Genomic DNA, 19,529 nt, shown 5'->3' with positions numbered 1-19,529 from the left:
GAACTTCCTGTAAATTTGTCTTCCAAAATCCCTTTGAGCCATGCTGCGAAATGGGACTTGGCGACAGGGACCAGGGACTTGGCAGCCACACTATCAACTCACTGAACACAAAAAAAGTTAAGAGAACTAGCTCTCCTCTTCCTGCCTGTTGAACATGATCCTTTACTAGATTTCCTGTCTCTGGCCCCGTTGTTTCCTTCTTGGCCTTGACCTTCTGCCTTGGTCTTGATCATGCCCTCTTCAACTCCCTAGTGATGGCTTATTGGACATGATCTGTCTGCCCACAGCTACCAGAAGCAGAGATGCCTGGAGATAGTGCTAAGTACAAATTGCTTTGCAGAGATCTTAGATGGCACTATGGTGCGGTCTCATTTGGAATACTGTGTACAATTCTGGTCACCGCACCTCAAAAAGGATATTATAGCATTGGAAAAAGTCCAGAAAAGGGCAACTAGAATGATTAAAGTTTTGGAACACTATGAAGAAAGGTTAAAACGCTTGGGGCTCTTTAGCTTGGAGAAACGTCGACTGCGGGGTGACATGATAGAGGTTTACAAGATTATGCATGGGATGGAGAAGGTAGAGAAAGAAGTACTTTTCTCCCTTTCTCACAATACAAGAACTCGTGGGCATTCGATGAAATTGCTGAGCAGTCAGGTTAGAACAGATAAAAGGAAGTCCTTCTTCACCCAAAGGGTGATTAACATGTGGAATTCACTGCCACAGGAGGTGGTGGTGGCTACAAGCATAGCCAGCTTCAAGAGGGGATTGGATCAAAATATGGAACAGAGGTCCATCAGTGGCTATTAGCCACAGCATATTGTTGGAACTGTCTGGGGCAGTGATGCTCTGTATTCTTGGTGCTTTGGGGGGTGGGGGCAAAGTGGAAGGGCTTCTAGCCTCAACTGTAAACCTCCTGATGACACTTGGTGTGGGTTTTTTTTTTTTTTGCCACTGTGTGACACAGAGTGTTGGACTGGATGGACCATTGGCCTGATCCAACATGGCTTTTCTTATGAAGAGCAGAAAACAGGTTGAACACATGCAGATCCCTGAACGTGCATGTATTGAACAGGGTTCTCCAATCTTTTTGAGTCCGCAAACACCTTTGGAATTCTGACATGGCATGGTGGGTGCAATAACAAAATGGTTGCCACAAAATGGCTGCCTCAGGAGGCAGAATCAACATTACAAGACTTCCATGGCTTAACTTCAATTCTACAATGAGCCTTGTGCTGTGGTGGCAGCTGCTACCAAAACAACTTTTTTTAAAAAAAACCTGCACAGCCAATCAAATCTCCAGTAGTAAATCAGAAGCTTTGCTGGGCAAAAGCCCTACCTGGCCCCACCCACTTCCTAAAAACATTTGATGGACACCAGAAACGGTGTCAGGAGACACCACATTGGGGAGCCCCAGTATAGAGTGTGTAGCTTCTACTGCAGAGATGCTGAACTCATTTGTTATGAGAAGCAGATCTGCTATCCAAGTTACTTTGTTGAGCAGGACCACATGTGCCATAAAATGTGACACGAGGTACCAGAGATATCAACTTTATAAAGATGATTTCAGATGCCAAATGGCAACAGACTTAATTAGATTGTGTGTGATATGTAGAGAGGTAGTAGGTGGGGAGATATCATCATTGGTAATGAGACATTCACACCATTAGCCCTTCGTCGGCAGTCTTCAAAACATGGCTGGATGATTACTTGTCGGAGATGCTTTAGGCTGATCCTGCATGAAGCAGGGGGTTGGACGAGATGGCCTTTATGTAGGATTGCTAGGTCCAATTCAAGAAATATCTGGGGACTTTAGGGGTGGAGCCAGGAGCAAGGGTGTGACGAGCATGATGGAACTCCAAAAGGAGTTTTGGCCATCACATTTAAAGGGACCACATTAACACGTGGAATTCACTGCCACAGGAGGTGGTGGCGGCTACAAGCATACACAGCTTCAAGAGGGGGTTAGATAAAAATATGGAGCAGAGATCCATCAGTGGCTATTAGCCACAGTGTGTGTATGTGTGTATAATTTTTGGGCCACTGTGTGACACAGAGTGTTGGACTGGATGGGCCACTGGCCTGATCCAACAGGGCTTCTCTTATGTTCTTATGTGACACAGAGTGTTGGACTGGATGGGCCACTGGCCTGATCCAACAGGGCTTCTCTTATGTTCTTATGTGACACAGAGTGTTGGACTGGATGGGCCACTGGCCTGATCCAACATGGCTTCTCTTATGTTCTTATGTGACACAGAGTGTTGGACTGGATGGGCCACTGGCCTGATCCAACAGGGCTTCTTTTATGTTCTTATGTGACACAGAGCGTTGGACTGGATGGGCCATTGGCCTGATCCAACATGGCTTCTCTTATGTTCTTATGTGACACAGAGTGTTGGACTGGATGGGCCATTGGCCTGATCCAACATGGCTTCTCTTATGTTCTTATATTCCTGGACTCTTGCTCCTTGCCACTAATAAAGACTGCAAGCTGCACTGTTAGGTTTCTTTTATGATTATTTTTGTATCTGTTAGAAGTGGAAAGGGGGCTCTCCCCAAGTGAAATAATGTGTTGCTCTCAGACTGGAGAAAACCCACTCATAGCTAATGATGATGATAAACAGTTTAAAAAGCAAAAGGTGGGGGGGTTAATGTGAAGAAAGACAATCACTGAGGTGAGAGGAGAGAGAGGGAGACCACGTATTGAACTGGAATATATGGAACCATAAATGTATTTTTACATGCTTAGCCGTCTCCTTCCGGTCATTAAACCATGAAATCCAATCCAAATCCAAATTCCTAAACAGGGTCTTTTTGAAAGAAAATAACATCCCAGATGTGCAGATAGAAATCTAATCTTTTTTTTTAACCCTTTTCAGAATAAGCCAAAATAATTTCCCTTTAATTCCCCTTGTCCCAGATGTATCTCTTTCTTGCCCCCTTCCTTTTTTAACGTGCATGTGCTTGCGATCAGGACTCAAAGAAAACAGCAGAGCAGGGCTTGTCAGAAGAATTTCTCCCCCCACCCCCAGCTTGCATGCTCAGGAAAGCTGGAATAAAACTTTGGTGGCCTTGAAAGTTCCATGGGACTCCCTTTCCTTGCGTCTCTCCTTCCACCTCCCTCCGTCTCCAAATGAGGGAAGACCAGCTTGACAATGCAGCCACGGTGGAGGAAGCAAGAAGAGAGCAGGGAGAGCTTCTCTCCGGTGCATTTGCACGTGCTCTCTTTTTCCTTCCCCCTCAGAAAGTCTTTTCCACACAGCAGCAGTAGTGGCTGGGAGAAGGATGCAGGAGACAGTCAGACCGATTCCCCAATAGGCTTGTTCTCCCCCTCCCCCCACCCCCAACGCTTCCATCCAATTTCTCACAAGCTACCTTGGAGCTGCGACTTGCTCTGCCTCTTTCCCGTGGCAAGTAAGATCCTCTGAAAACTGGTTTCTGCTCGCCATGGGAAAGAGGCAGAGCGAGTCGCAACTCCAAGGCAACTTGTGTGAAATTGGACAGAAGCGTCGGGGCGGGGGGGAAGACCTCCGACACTGGAACAAGCCTAGTGGGGGGATCGGTCTCAGTTGCTCCTGGGCCTGATAGGACACTGCATTTGACACCCCTATTCTATTGGTCCATCCAACCTGATAACACTGTGCCTTTCCAAAGCCTGCAGCTTCCAGAAAGAGGCTGGGAACTAAACCCATTATTTTCCAAGTGCAAAACACCTACCACTGAGCTGTTGTTTCCTTGGTGGAAGCTGCGGTATGTCAAAAGTGATACACAGCCGAGACAGTGTGGGTGTGCTCACCACCACCAACCCGAGATCAGGGTTGTACTCTGCCTGACACAGATTGCATGGTGTAGCGAGGCATGGAGGCTGCGTAAATAAAGATAAGAAGCCACTGATCTACTGCACAGAAAACCATCACTGGTCCCAGCCTAACAGGTTTTAAGCAGGTCACTTCATTTGGTCATGGAAATATGAAGCCAATGTCATGTATATCTAGAGATGGAAGAGAGCTAAGTTCAGAACTCCTGCACTGGCCAAGGCTTGTTAGATTTGCCATTCTACCCCAGGATTCTCCATTATGATGCTCATAAACAAAATCAAGAGGCACATTCTAGGGTTATTATGCCAGGGTCACTGACTGCATAAACTAGGGACAACCTACTAGCGCCCCAGTTAACTTTCTCCAGCTTCAGGAGGGTTTCAAAAGTTTTTAATAAAGGCCTGGTAAAAACCGTTTTTTGCTGAGAGTTTCACATGTAAAGGAAAGAACATTTCCAAAATTGTAAGAGATAAGATTGTAAGACTCATTGTCTGGAGCATATGATTGTAAGACTCATTGTCAGGAGCATATGATTCCCCAAGAATGCAAGATTTGAAGAAGACGACGACATTGGATTTATATTCCGCCCTCCACTCAGAGTCTCGAAGTGGCTCACAATCTCCTTTATCTCTCTCCCCCACAACAGACACCCTGTGAGGTGGGTGGGGCGGAGAGGGCTCTCACAGCAGCTGCCCTTTCAAGGACAGAGTCTCAGAGCGGCCTACAATCTCTTTTACCTTCGTCCCGCACAACAGACACCCTGTGAGGTGGGTGGGGCTGGAGAGTGCTCTCACAGCAGGTGCCCTTTCAAGGACAGAGTCTCAGAGTGGCCTACAATCTCCTTTACCTTCCTCCCCCACAACAGACACCCTGTGGGTTGGGTGGGGCTGAGAGGGCTCTCACAGCAGCTGCCCTTTCAAGGACAACCTCTGCCAGAGCTATGGCTGACTCAAGGCCATGCCAGCAGGTGCAAGTGGAGGAGTGGGGAATCAAACCCGGTTCTCCCAGATAAGAGTCTGCACACTTAACCACTACACCAAACTGGCTCCAATTTGACCATTTGTAAATGGGCATTCAGCTGCCAAGTAACATCAATTGCCCCACTCTTAATCAGGGGCATCTGTAAACAAGTCTTCCACATTGCCAAGCGCAAACAAAAGACGTAATACAAAAGGAAGAGATGTCTCTGTGTGTTTTTCACCCTCGGCTTTCTTCCAGCTTTGAAATATGCACGAGGGATACATGTATTAGTAAACTGAATGCCAATGTGGTCCTTGGTCTTTCTCCTCCCTCCATGCTTCAGGCAGCCTGCCCACCATTTTATTATTAAAGTATCACATTAGCATTTACAAATTTATAATTGCCCTTGTTTATTTTTTTTTTAAATTTCCCTGAAGAATTATAAAATTGCTCTGATGATTGAGATGGGGTTTTGACACACAGGCACTAACCAATAGGTGCCTTCCAGAGCCAGCGGAAACCTTTGCCAGGTCTGCCATGCTGAAAACCAAAGAGTTGTCCTCAGGATAGAAATCATGCACAGGTTTCAAAACACCAGAAGTGCTTGCTTAGCTTTCACAGAGGTAACCAAAGAGTCATCTCTCACTAGGTGAAAGCTGCAGGGTGGGGTTTTTTTTCTTCTTCTAGAAACCTGTCTTGTGTCTTTTTGGACCCCTCTCTTCCAGTTATTCGCAGGTGGACGGGAATGATAATTGTGTTTCTGTGCTTATCATACTACACCAGGAAAACCTATTGTTTCCCACAGGGGAGGCACGGTCTACCACTTGTTGTGTGTCTTTTGTATAGGCATACAAGACAAATGCTAAAAATTTAATGCCTTAACCTCCCGTGAAGTTACCTGATATCAGTCTCACTCGGGGAGTCTCCTTTCACTGATGGCCCCTCTTCGGGATCACAGGCAAAGAAATTACTTTCCCAACGCCTGCCCACCCAAGATCCTTTCCGCTGGAGATGCCGGGGCTTGAACTTGGAGCCCTCTGTGTTAAAAACAAGCACTCTTCCCTAGATCTGTGGCTCCACTGCCCATAACTGCTCCTCTGTTGTGCGCAGGATTGAGGGGAAAACCCAACGGAATTTTCCAGCCCAGCTGTCAGGCTGTGCCTGCCGTGATTTCTTTCTTTCTTCTGAACCATGTTAAGTTTTGTTTCTTTAGTGCTTGCCTAAAGAAGAGAGCCAGTTTGGTGTAGTGGTTAAGTGTGCGGACTCTTATCTGGGAGAACCGGGTTTGATTCCCCACTCCTCCACTTGCACCTGCTGGAATGGCCTTGGGTCAGCCATAGCCCTGGCAGAGGTTGTCCTTGAAGGGGCAGCTGCTGTGAGAGCCCTCTCCAGCCCCACCCACCTCACAGGGTGTCTGTTGTGGGGGAGGAAGGGAAAGGAGATTGTAAACCACTCTGAGACTCTGTCCTTGAAAGGGCAGCTACTGTGAGAGCCCTCTCCAGCCCCACCCACCTTACAGGGTGTCTGTTGTGGGGGAGGAAGGTAAAGGAGATTGTGAGCCGCTCGGAGACACTGTCCTTGAAAGGGCAGCTGTTGTTAGAGCCCTCTCAGCCCCACCCACCTCACAGGGTGTCTGTTGTGGGGGAGGAAGGGAAAGGAGATTGTAAACCACTCTGAGACTCTGTCCTTGAAAGGGCAGCTGCTATGAGAGCCCTCTCCAGCCCCACCCACCTTACAGGGTGTCTGTTGTGGGGGAGGAAGGTAAAGGAGATTGTGAGCCGCTCTGAGACACTGTCCTTGAAAGGGCAGCTGTTGTTAGAGCCCTCTCAGCCCCACCCACCTCACAGGGTGTCTGTTGTGGGGGAGGAAGGGAAAGGAGATTGTAGGCCGCTCTGAGGCTCTGTCCTTGAAAGGGCAGCTGCTGTGAGAGCCCTCTTCAGCCCCACCCATCTCACAGGGTGTCTGTTGTGGGGAAGGAAGGGAACGGAGATTGTAGGCCGCTCTGAGACTCTGTCCTTGAAAGGGCAGCTGCTGTGAGAGCCCTCTCCAGCCCCACCCACCTCACAGGGTGTCTGTTGTGCGGGAGGCAGGGAAAGGAGATTGTGAGCCGCTCTGACACTCTGTCCTTGAAAGGGCAGCTGCTGTGAGAGCCCTCTCCAGCCCCACCCACCTCACAGGGTGTCTGTTGTGGGGGAGGGAGATAAAGGAGATTGTGAGCCGCTCTGAGACTCTTGAGTGGAGGGCAGAATATAAATCCAAGGTCTTCTTCTTCTCAGCCACTCTGAGACTCTGTCCTTGAAAGGGCAGCTGCTGTGAGAGCCCTCTCAGCCCCACCCACCTCACAGGGTGTCTGTTGTGGGGGAGGAAGGTAAAGGAGATTGTAGGCCACTCTGAGACTCTGTCCTTGAAAGGGCAGCTGCTGTGAGAGCCCTCTCAGCCCCACCCACCTCACAGGGTGTCTGTTGTTGGCGGGGGGGGGGGGAGGTAAAGGAAATTGTGAGCCGCTCTGAGACTCTTCGGAGTGAAGGGCGGGATATAAATCCAATATCTTCTTCATCTTCTGCCTGTAACTCTACATTGTTAACTGGTTGCAGGAGGGAGATGGAGGACAGAGACCTTGTTATACATATAGCATTGTCCCAACAAGCCAGCTTATCTGGTTGTTATAATAATTGGCCAGTTCGGCCTCAGAACATAACTGCGACCTTAGAGGTGAGAAGCCTGGGGAGATGCCTCATGACTTGCAGTATCAACTTCTGTGGGAACCAGTGGACCCAGGGGTTGGGGTACAGTTAGCCCTCATGTTTTGATGTGTATAACTGTAACCCTTTGCCTATCGGGCCGTTCCTGGCAATGGCTTTCTAGCAGAAGGTTATCTCTTGTATCTGACTTGAATAAATCCTAACCGTACTCACGTGAGCACTGTTTGTGGAGTCGATAACTGGCAGAATCTTACACCAGCTGCTTCACCATTCAGCCATCACAGCTTACAGCGACCACTTTAGTGTCTGGATAGTTCCCTCTTAGTTGTGCTGGCTCCTGCTTCATCACTTTAGCTTAAATCATGCAGTCACGCAGCATGCGCAGTCTTGTATGGGTGGCATTTAAAAAAAACATCCCCCATGCACAGAACTTTTAATGCAATGTGATTTCATCTTGCCTTGCGTTTAAAGCTAGAACCCGTGAACACTCGAAGGAGCTCCCATCAGACTGCTGCTCCATCTCATTCAGTATGATCTATTTGTTTATTTTTGTCTACGTCAATTATACCCCGCCTTCCTCGCCAATAGGGACCTGAAGTGGCTTACACTATTCTCCTCTTCTCCATTTATCGCCACAACAACCCTGTGAGGTAGGTTAGGTTTGAGAGTGGCCCGAGGTCACCCAGCAAGTTCCCATGGCAGAATGGGGATTTGAACCTGGGTTTCCCCAGAACACTTTAACCACTACACCACGCTGACTCTGCTCTCATTGGCAGCGATTCCAGTTCCTTAGGCAGAAAATGCTCTTTCCTGGTATCTGATGTGTAAGATCTTTTAACTGGAGATACTAGGGATTAAGCTTTGGACTTTGTGCATGAAATCCAGCCTGGCGGAGTGGTTAAAATGTTGAAGTAGGATCTGGGGGACCCAGGTTCGAATCCTTACTCTACCACAGAAACTTGCTGAGTGATCTTGGGTTGGTTGTGCATTCTCTACCTAACCTACCTCATGGAGGATAAAGCAGAGGAGAAGAGAATGATGTAAGCTGCTTGATGGAGGAGGCAGAATATAAATAAAGTAAATACATAAGTAGAAAACACAAAGTTGTCTTTCAGGGGTTCAGACCCACTGGTCTATCACGGTTAGAACTGTCTACTGTGACTGGCAGCAGCTCTTCCAAAGAGATCTCCCACAGCTTCTGCTAACCAACACCAGGGATTGAACCAAGGACCTTCGGCATGCAAAGCAGATGATCTGCCACTGAGTCACAGCCCCCCTCCCAGACCCACACATAAGAACATAAGAGAAGCCATGTTGGATGGCTAGAAGCCCTCCCGCTGTTGCCCGCCCTCAAGCACCAAGAATACAGAACATTACTGCCCCAGACAGAGAGTTCCATCTATACCCTGTGGCTAATAGCCACTGATGGACCTCTGCTCCAGATGTTTATCCAATCCCCTCTTGAAGTTGTCTGTGCTTGTAACTGCCACCACCTCCTGTGGCAGTGAATTCCATGTGTTATAACCCGACTGCTCAGCAATTTCATTGAATGCCCACGAGTTCTTGTATTGTGAGAAAGGGAGAAAAGGACTTCTTTTCTGCCTTCTCTATCCCATGCATAATCTTGTAAACTTCTATCATGTCACCCCTCAGTCGACATTTCTCCAGGCTAAGGAGCCCCAAGCGTTTTAACCTTTCTTCATAGGGAAAGTGTTCCAACCCTTTAATCATTCTGGTTGCCCTTTTCTGCACTTTTTCCAACGCTATAATATCTTTTTTGAGGTGTGGTGACCAGAATTGTACACAGTACACACAAATTCTATTAATAAATCTAGTGGTTATTTTGGACATTTGGGAGGGCAGTGCTACTTGAACGAAGAATTCTGTAAACAGAACTCTGTAAACTGTGTGCAATTCTGGTCACTGCACCTCAAAAAGGATATTATAGCATTGGAAAAAGTCCAGAAAAGGGCAACTAGAATGATTAAAGGTTTGGAACACTTTCCCTATGAAGAAAGGTTGAAATGCTTGGGACTCTTTAGCTTGGAGAAACGTCGACTGCGGGGTGACATGACAGAGGTTTACAACATCATGCATGGGATGGAGAAAGTAGAGAAAGAGGTACTTTTCTCCCTTTCTCACAATACAAGAACTCGTGGGCATTCAATGAAATTGCTGAGCTGTCAGGTTAGAACGGATAAAAGGAAGTCCTTCTTCACCCAAAGGGTGATTAACATGTGGAATTCACTGCCACAGGAGGTGGTGGTGGCTACAAGCATAGCCAGCTTCAAGAGGGGATTGGATAAAAATATGGAGAAGAGGTTAATCAGTGGCTATTAGCCACAGTGTGTGTGTGTGTATTTTGGTCACTGTGTGACACAGAGTGTTGGACTGGATGAGCCATTGGCATGATCGATCATGGCTTCTCGTATATTCTTATGTGACTCAGAGTGTTGGACTGGATGGGCCATTGGCCTGATCCAACATGACTTCCCTTATGTTCTTATGTGACACAGAGTGTTGGACTGGATGGGCCATTGGCCTGATCCATCATGGCTTCTCTTATGTGACTCAGAGTGTTGGACTGGATGAGCCATTGGCCTGATCCAACATGGCTTCTCTTATGTGACACTGAGTGCTGGACTGGATGGGCCATTGGCCTGATCCAACATGGCTTCCCTTATGTTCTTATGTTCGAACATCAAAGACTCTGGATTTTTTCTCCCCCTTAATTTGTGCCCTCTGCTTCTGCAGATACCCAGAAGACAAAATCCACTGACCTTTTCCAGTTTCTCAAAATGTTCTCGTAAGAACTTCATGGGACGCTCAGGCTTGGCTATGCAGAGGTTGACAATGCATTCTTTAAGAATCTGTTGGATGTTGTGCTTCTGAACGTAGAGCTCACAGCCCTTCAGGCTTTCATCATCTTCCATGTTGCAGGAGGAAGAGGAGGCCATCTGGAAACTTGGCAGCAACCCTGGGCGAGAAAAGCACATGGGTTTAGTGGAACAAGAACTATTCTCCAAAATCATGGGACAAAACTAGGTATGCCAAGTCCAATTCAAGAAATATTTGGGGACTTTGGGGGTGGAGCCAGGAGACATTAGGGCGGAACCAAGATACATTGGGGGTGGAGCCAGGAGACTTTGGGGATGGGGCCAGGAGACATCGGGGCAGAGCTAGGAACAAGGGTGTGACAACCATAATTGAACTCCAAAGGAGTTCTGGCCATCACATTTAAAGGGAAAGCACACCTTTTAAAATTTCTTCCTTCCATAGGAAATAATGAAGGATAGGGGCACCTTCTTTTGGGGCTCATAGAATTGGACCCCCGGTCCAATCATTTTGAAACTTGGGGGGTACTTTGGGGAGAGGCACTAAATACTATACTGAAAATTTGGTGCCTCTACCTCAAAAAACAGCTCCCCCAGAACCACCGAAACCTCCAGATCAATTCCCCATTATACCCTATGAGAATCAATCTCCACATAGGGAATAATGAAGTGCCCAGCAGACATTTCCTTCCCTCTCCCCCCGTCCCCGTTTCTGGTGAGTCTGAAGCGAGGGAATGGCCTCTCTACTCACGAGTTGCAGCCAACTTCTTCCAAGTAACACAGACACCCCATCCCAAGAGGAAGCCTTTCAATCGGAGACTGAAGCCTCTGGAGGTGAAAAGGCACTTGGTCCTCTGGGGTCAGGGCTTCCCCCCGCCGGCCAGCTGACTGGGGGCAGGAAAGAGCCTGGGAAAGCGGAAGAACCCCCGCTGGGAACTGGGGATTGGCAAGCCTAGACAAAACACAAGCATTGAAAAGCGAGGCCATCTCCTCCTGCCCAAGGCCAGCTGGGTCCTTCAGCCACGTCCAATTATGCCAGCAAAAAGAAATAATTTTTTAAAAATCCTACCGCATTGTCCAAAAAGTCTCAAATAATCAACTAGTGTATTGTGCAGTATACTGTGTAGTAGTCACAGTGGACCTAGAATGGTGTGTGTAAGTCTACTGAGGACCTCAGTGATAGGTCCTTCACTAGAGAGCTATTGTAAACTGCCTTGAACGAAAAGGAAAGGTGGGATATAAATGTTTCAATAAATAAACAAAAATAATAGAGTTACCACCCATGATGGCAAGGGTTTCTTTGTAGCAGGAATTCCTTTGCATATTAGGCCACACATCCCTGATGTAGCCAATCCCCCAGGAGCTTACAGGGCTCTCAGTACTGGGTCCACTGTAAGCTCCAGGAGGATTGGCTACATCAGGGATGTGTGGCAAAATATGCAAAGCAGTCCCTGCTACAAAAAAGAGCCCTGCACGATGGGATAAGAACATCAGAAGAGCCCTACTGGATCAGACCAGTGGTCCATCTAGCCCAGCATCCTGTCTCACACAAAGGCCTAACAGCTCCTCCAGAGGGCCAACAATCAGGCATAGAGCCTGAGGCCTTTCTCGATGAGAATCAGAGGAGCCCTGCTGGGTTAGACCAGTGGGCCATCTAGTCCAGAATCTTGTCTCACACAGTGGCCAATGAGTTCCTCCAGATGATCGACAACAGGGCAGACAGGCTGAGGCCTTCCCCTCATGTTGCCTCCTGGCTCTGGGATTCAGAGGCTTAGTGCCTCGGAATGTGGCCGTTCCCCTCAGCCACCATACATAGTAGCTTTATTTAATTTTCTTCCATTTCTCAGCACGGATTCTAAAACACACTGGGGTTTTTTAATGGTAGAATGGACTGCCCTGGAATGGTTCACTAGAATGGTTTGTGCTAGAATGGTTTCCTTGTATCAGCTACCTCCTACAGCTGGTGTTTGGGCTTTCGGGGAATACTGAAGTCTTGTATTCTCTGCAGGAAAACACACACACAGAAGATAGAAGAAGAAGATATTGGATTTATATCCCGCCCTTCACTCCGAAGAGTCTCAGGGCGGCTCACAATCTCCTTTCCCTTCCTCCCCCACAACAGACACCCTGTGAGGTGGGTGGGGCTGGAGAGGGCTCTCACAGCAGCTGCCCTTTCAAGGACAACCTCTGCCAGGGCTATGGCTGACCCAAGGCCATGCTAGCAGGTGCAAGTGGAGGAGTGGGGAATCAAACCCGGTTCTCCCAGATAAAAGAGCTCTGGCTGACCCAAGGCCATTCCAGGAGCTGCAAGTGCAGGAGTGCGGAATCAAACCCGGTTCTCCCAGATAAGAGGCTGCACACTTAACCACTACAGGGGAAGAAGGTCTATGAGAGCTATGGCTGACCCAAGGCCATTCCAGCAGGTGCAAGTGGAGGAATGGGGAATCAAACCCGGTTCTCCCAGGTAAGAGTCCGCACACATAACCACTACACCAAACTGGCTCTCCACACACACACATCTATCTATCTATTCGCAAGAAATGCCACCAAATAATTGATTCAAACCTTTACATATTATCAGGGCTTTTTTCATCGAAAAAGCCCAGCAGCTCCTTTGTATTTGATGCCAAGCCAGTCAGAACTGCATTCCTGCTCAAAACAAGCCCTGCATTTTATTCATCGTTTAATTCTAAATCAGCCTTTGGCATTCACGATGTTTCCAAAAGTACCCATCTAAGAACCTTTTAACGCTCCAGATTTCTATAGCGAGATAAACTCTTTCGAGAAAGCAATGTCAGTTCACAAGAAAAAAAAAAGGAAAGACAATGAAGATAAACTAAAGTTATTTTAAGTCCTCATTCTTAAGTCCTAAATGAAAAAAGACATGTGTGGAGAATTTGCAACGGTTGTGTTAGGAAGCTGAGGGCATGAGATCCAAATTTCATAGGTCTGTATTTCCCTGCCTCATTGTCGTTATAAGTACACATCCCAAATATGTGCCAAACACAAATCCATCACTGGGAGAGAATCTGAAATAATGGATGCCCCCCCCCACCAAAGATGATAATGAGAATCACTGTTAAAGAAATAACAAAACAAACAGGGGCACACCTCTCCACCAAGAGGAATCCTCCCTGATAGCAACGCGATTACATTTGGGACGGGCGTGAAAATAGAGAATCTTTTGAGCTATAACAAGAGGCACCCCTAAATCTGGGACAGATGTGGAAACAGGGAATCTTTCAGCTGTAAAGAAAAAGAGGTTCCCCCTCCCCTGTGCTTCCTTTCGAAATACTGGCTGCCTCTGTCATCCAAGAAGCAGATTTTGCAGCGGCAGGAGTTTTGAATCCCAGAGAGGTACCATTTTGAAATGAAGACACCTCCCGGAGTAGACCTGGCTGCCTCCTACCTCTTCAACAGGAGAGCATCTCCCCATCTCTCTCTCTCTCTCTCTCACCATGGAGAAGGAGGAGGGGGGAAAGATTCCGGCTCCTCCATCGTAGCCACTTTCTGTGCTGGATTCAAAGATCAGCCATTGTTGCTAGGGGAAGAGCGAAGAAGAAAGGATGGAGGGAGGGAGGGAGAGGAGGATGGATGTCAGAGACCCCAGAAAGGGGGAGGGGTGCCCTTGCAGTGGAGTTGGGGCAGGGGAGGTTAGATGCACGGTGAGAGAGGGCCATATAAATACCTGGCTTGTAGGATCAGAGTCTGGCAGGCGAAACCTCTTCTTCCTTTACCTCCTGTTATTCCGCAAGGATGCCCCCTCCTCTTCCTCCTCCTCCAGCTGCTGCTGAGCTGGATCTCCTCCCCTATCCTCCTCTTGCTTTCTCGGGGGGAAAAGAAAAAAGCCTTGCACAAAAAAGGTCCTCACCAGTTGATCTACCTTCCCACGCACACCCCTCCCCCCAGCGCTGCTCCCCCTCGCACACAAAGCGTTAAGGCTCTGCTAGGGCACCAGCGGCAGATTTCTCTACACAGGAAGTTCCCAGCTGCTGTCAGTCAGATTGCCAAGCTCGGCCTCTCTCCTGCAGGGAAAACACACAGAGACACGCACAGCGGGAGGCTGCCCCGGGCCCTGTGGGATGCTGGTGGTGACGTCAATCACGGTGCACATAAATCAGTCACCCAAAAGGGGTCACACGCGCACACACACACAACATCCATACATTGTGCAGAGGGACAGAGATCAGTCTCTTTGCAAAGAGAGCTAAGGCTGCCAACTTCAGCTTGGGAAATTCCTGGAGGTTTGGAGGCAGAGCCTGGGGACAGCAGAGTATAATGCCATGCCGTCCACCCTTCAAACCAGTCATATTTATTTTTTCAGGTGAAACTGATTTCTGTCATCTAGAAATCAGTTGTGATGCTGCGAGATCTCCAGGCCCCACCTGGAGGTTGGCAACCCTGTGAAAGAGCAATAAGGCATGGTTGCCAACCTCCAGATGGAGCCTGGTGATCTTCCAGAATGACAACTGCTCTCTGGGCAACAGGGATGTGTTCCCCTGGATAAAACGGCAGCGAGGACAGGCTCTATTACAGAAGGCAGTCCCTGATAGAGGGTGGGCTCTATAGCACTGGATCCCACTGAGGTCCCTGTGCTCCTCAGGCTCCATCCCCAAATCTCCAGGAGTTTTCCAACCCAGATCTGGCAACCCTACTCCCCGGCTCCACCCCCACCTCCCGCTGACTGCAAGTGGGGACATGGCAACCCGAATGGGATATCATGGATTCTAGGTGAAATCCTGCTTCACGCACCGTCCTCCAAATTTCCAGGAATTTTCCAGGCTGGAGTTGGCAGCCCTAGAAAAGAGAGTTTGAGAGGCCCCATAATTAAAGTTGCCAGGTACCCCCTGCCCACTGTCAGGCAATGGGGGAAGCCAGCTCAATTAGAAAACTCCTGGAGACGCACAAACTCCTGCCCATTTGGGGTTGGAGCCAAGGGAGGACCTCTGTGGGGTTATAATGCCACAGAGCAGGGGTGGCCAACGGTAGCTCTCCAGATGTTTTTTGCCTACAACTCCCATCAGCTCCAGCCATTGGCCATGCTGGCTGAGGCTGATGGGAGTTGTAGGCAGAAAACATCTGGAGAGCTACCGTTGGCCACCCCTGCAATAGAGTTCACCCTCCAAAACATCCATTTTCTCCTGGGCAACTGATCTCTGTAGCCTGGAGATGACCTGTAATTCCAGGTCCCACCTGGAAGCTGGCATCCCTACTCATGATTCACCAGGAAGCTCTTCAAACGTACTCCCCACACCATGGACCAGGTCAGTGTCTCATCAAGCCGGGTACACAGCTTAATCCTTGAGGCTTACGATGCTTCCAGGAAGTGCATATTGGACAAGAAGCAATAATTTAAAAACTGAGATGTGTGGTTGCCAACTCCAGGTTAGGAAATGCCTGGGGATTTGGGGGCTGAGCCTGTGAAGGGCAGGTTTGGAGAAGTGAGGGACCTCAAGGGGATATAATGCCATACAGTCCACCTTGCAAAGCAGCTGTTTTCTCCAGGGAGACAGATCTCTGTTATCTGGAGATTTGCTATTATTCCAGGAGATCTCCAGTTCCCCGCCTCTAAGTTGACATCCTTTCTTAGTCCTGGGGCACACTCGTTTTTTTCTCTTCCAACAAAATCCACAGCCAGGCACCCCAAACCTCTTTAGCCTCTTCCTTCCATTTTCTTTGCTCCGGCAAAACAGGTCAGGCCTCAATTATCTATCTGACTACAACTCCTATGATCTTTGGGCTTTGTTCCTATTTGCCAAAATCAGTTCCATCCCTCACCTCCCCTGGAGAACCAACCCTTGAAGATTTTCATCCAGTGCCTGGATTTATGGGTGAACTAGGAAGGCCACGAGGCGCAAGGTCTTCAAAGAAACAGAAGAACAGTACACATGAACATATGAGGCTGCCTTCTACTGAATCAGAACCTGGGTCCATCAAAGTCAGTCTTGTCTTCTCAGACTGGCAGCGGCTCTCCAAGGTCTCAGGCTGAGGATTTTCACGCCTACTTGCCTGGACCCTTTTTGGAGATGCCAGGGATTGAACCTGGGACCTTCTGCTTCCCAAGCAGATGCTCTACCACTGAGCCACCGTCCCTCCCAACAGTAGCTATGGTTGTCAGCTCCAAGTTGGAAAATTTGGAGTAAAGTCTGGGGAAGGCAAGACCTGGGGAGGCGAAGGACTTCAATGGCTTATAATGCCACAGAGTCGACCCCCCCCCCCACCAAAGCAGTCATTTCCTCTGGAGCAAGTGATTCCTGCAATCCGGAGATCAGCTGAAATTCCAGGGGATTGCAGGCTCCACTTGGAACTGGCAGCCCTGCTTTATAAGGAGAAAGCCAGCCAAGAAAGATCTGCCTGACCCCAGCTTGGTATCAGTGCTCATTTGGTACTGGCCTTGTAGGGCTAAACTCCTCTCTGCTCCTCTTCTCTCACCCTTCTGGGGGTTTGCTAGATCAGGGGTGTCAAACATGCAGCCCCAGGGGCCAAATCAGGCCCTCAGAGGCCTCCTATCAGGTCCCCCGGCAACTGGCTGTCGTCAGCTTTCTTCTCGCTCTCTCTTGCTTCCTTCTACATCACAGCTTGCCTTGCCAGGCTTGCTCAATCACACAGGAGCTACAGAACAAAGCCTCTGTTTTCTCCATTGGCTGAGGCGCCTCCTTTGGGGAGGAAGAATAGAAGAAGAAGATGATATTGGATTTATATCCCGCCCTCCACTCCGAAGAGTCTCAGAGCGGCTCACAATCTCCTTTACCTTCCTCCCCCACAACAGACACCCTGTGAGGTGGATGAGGCTGGAGAGGGCTCTCACGGCAGCTGCCCTTTCAAGGACAGCGTCTCAGAGCAGCCCACAATCTCCTTTACCTTCCTCCCTCACAACAGACACCCTGTGAGGTGGGTGGGGCTGAGAGGGCTCTCACAGCAGCTGCCCTTTCAAGGACAACCTCTGCCAGAGCTATGGCTTACCCAAGGCCATGCCAGCAGTGGAGGAGTGGGGGAATCAAAGCCGGTTCTCCCAGATAAGAGTCTGCACACTTAACCACTACACCAAACTGGCTCTCTCAATTGCACATCAGAGCTACTGAGCCAAGCCTCTCTTCCTTCTATTGGCTGAGGCTCCCCCTGCCCCAGTCCCCTGGAGAAAGAAGAAAAACTTTGCCCAGTTCCCTGGATCCCATGGGAGAGATACAAAGAAAGCATCTTTAAGACCAATGAGTGCTAATGTTTTATGCATGGTTTTTAAAAAATCTTTAATTGTGCTTATATGTGCCCTTTATAAAGTTTATATCTCCACCACCTCACATGGCATGTCTGACAAGGTCACATGAACGTCAGATCCGGCCCTCATAACAAATGAGCGCAACACCCCTGTGCTAGATTGTAAACCTGAGTGCCTTCTTAAGCATCACTACACCCTTCACAATCTATTTTAAATGAGTTCATAAGAGTTTGATGTTGCTTAGGATGGCACTGCTGACCTAGGTGGCACTGATTCTGACCTTACTGCAAGGAGCTCAAGGGGTATGTGGCTCTTCCAGATGATAAAAATGTAACTGTGATCTTGTGGTTAAGTGTGCGGACTCTTATCTGGGAGAACCGGGTTTGATTCCCCACTCCTCCACTTGCACCTGCTGGAATGGCCTTGGGTCAGCCATAGCTCTGGCAGAAGTTGTCCTTGAAAGGGCAGCTGCTGTGAGAGCCCTCTCCAGCCCCACCCACCTCACAGGGTGTCTGTTGTTGGGGAGGAAGGTAAAGGAGATTGTGAGCCGCTCTGAGACTCTTTGGAGTGAAGGGCGGGATATAAATCCAATATCTTCTTCTTCCTCTTCTTCTTGTGCAGTTGCTGTCTCATCTAAGTCCACTGAAGTCAATGGACTGGAGTAGCTCTGCCCAGGATTGCACTGTAATGGCACAAGAGTATGCATAAAAAGAAACTATCGGTACTTGCTGTGACCTGGATGTCATGAGATCTCAGAAGCTAAGGAGGGTCAGCTTGGATGGGAGACCACCAAGGAAGGCTGGGATTTCTACTTGGAGGCAGGCGATGGCAAACCGCCTCTGAATGTCTCTTGCCCTTGAAAACCCTAAGATGTCAACATAAGTCAGCAGCAACTTGATGGCACTTTCAAGTGCCCATGTATAGAAACAGTATACAGAGCTGAGCTACAGACCACCAGAAAAAGCTAACGGGTAATATTGGATTAAAGCAGGGTCCCCAACCTTTTTGAGCCTGCGGTACCTCTGGAATGCTGACAAGGGGTGATGGGTGAAACCACAAAATGGCTGCCACAGGAGATGGATCGCAGCAAAAAATGGCTGCCACAAGAGGAGAGCCGACCACATAACGTCAGGCAGAGAGTTCGTACATAACTCCGATTTTAAAAAAACTTCAACCTTTCAGGCAGGATGTTTAACAGGAATGAACACGTTTTGATTGGTGGTTGTTCAGAAACAGTAGGGAAGTCGGCGCCGGTGCCCAAGAAGGGCTCCAAGAAGGCGATCACCAAGACGCGGAAGAAGGGCGACAAGACGCGCAAGAAGAGCCGCAAAGAGCGCTACTCCTTCTACGTGTACAAGGTGCTGGAGCAGGTGCACCCGGACACGGGCATCTCCTCCAAGGCCATGAGCATCATGAACTCCTTCTTCAACGACATCTTCGAGCGCATCGCCAGCAAAGCCTCACGCCTGGCCCACTACAACAAGCGCTCAACCATCACCTCCCGCGAGATCCAGACTGCCGTGCACCTCCTGCTGCCCGGGGAGCTGGCCAAGCACGCTGTCTCCGAGGGCAACAAGGCCGTCACCAAGTACACCAGCTCCAAGTAGGGACGGTGGCTCAGTGGCAGAGCATCTGCATGGAAAGCAGAAGGTCCCAGGTTCAATCCCTGGCATCTCCAACTAAAAAGGGTCCAGGCAAATAGGCATGAAAAACCTCAGCTTGAGACCCTGGAGAGCTACTGCCAGTCAGGGGAGGGACAGTGGCTCAGTGGTCGAGCATCTGCTTGGTAAGCAGAAGGTCCCAGGTTCAATCCGCAGCATCTCCAACTCAAAAGGGTCCAGGCAAGTAGGCATGAAAAACCTCAGCTTGAGACCCTGGAGAGCCGCTGCCAGTCTGAGTAGACAATACTGACTTTGATGGACCAAGGGTCTGATTCAGTATGTTCAAGTAACCGGGGGAGGTGGAACTCCAAATCCCTCTTCGAAACCCAAAGGCTCTT

The 19,529-nt window shown here is 48.9% G+C and overlaps 2 protein-coding genes across 2 annotated transcripts in view; one reads left to right on the top strand and one right to left on the bottom strand.

Moving 5' to 3' along the window:
• The window catches only part of PRKAR1B (protein kinase cAMP-dependent type I regulatory subunit beta), a 166,102-nt gene extending 152,041 nt beyond the window's left edge, over window positions 1-14,061 (bottom strand). The window contains exons 1-2 of the mRNA XM_060260551.1: window positions 14,003-14,061; window positions 10,261-10,457 (exon numbers count right to left, since the gene is read on the bottom strand). Coding sequence (XP_060116534.1) covers window positions 10,261-10,437 — 177 coding nt within the window. The 5' untranslated portion in view covers window positions 10,438-10,457; window positions 14,003-14,061. The remainder of the gene's footprint in view (window positions 1-10,260; window positions 10,458-14,002) is intronic.
• Window positions 14,062-16,507: 2,446 nt separating this feature from the next.
• On the top strand, window positions 16,508-19,137 carry LOC132588313 (histone H2B 1/2/3/4/6-like). Its single transcript, XM_060260677.1, has 2 exons — window positions 16,508-16,517; window positions 18,767-19,137. Exons 1-2 carry the CDS (start codon window positions 16,508-16,510, stop codon window positions 19,135-19,137), a joined length of 381 nt encoding a protein of 126 aa, XP_060116660.1.
• Window positions 19,138-19,529: the final 392 nt, after the last annotated feature.

The sequence above is a fragment of the Heteronotia binoei genome, chromosome 20, assembly GCF_032191835.1.
Source record: "Heteronotia binoei isolate CCM8104 ecotype False Entrance Well chromosome 20, APGP_CSIRO_Hbin_v1, whole genome shotgun sequence".
Classification (NCBI taxonomy): Eukaryota; Metazoa; Chordata; class Lepidosauria; order Squamata; family Gekkonidae; genus Heteronotia; species Heteronotia binoei.
This window is presented reverse-complemented; position numbering and strand designations above follow the sequence as displayed.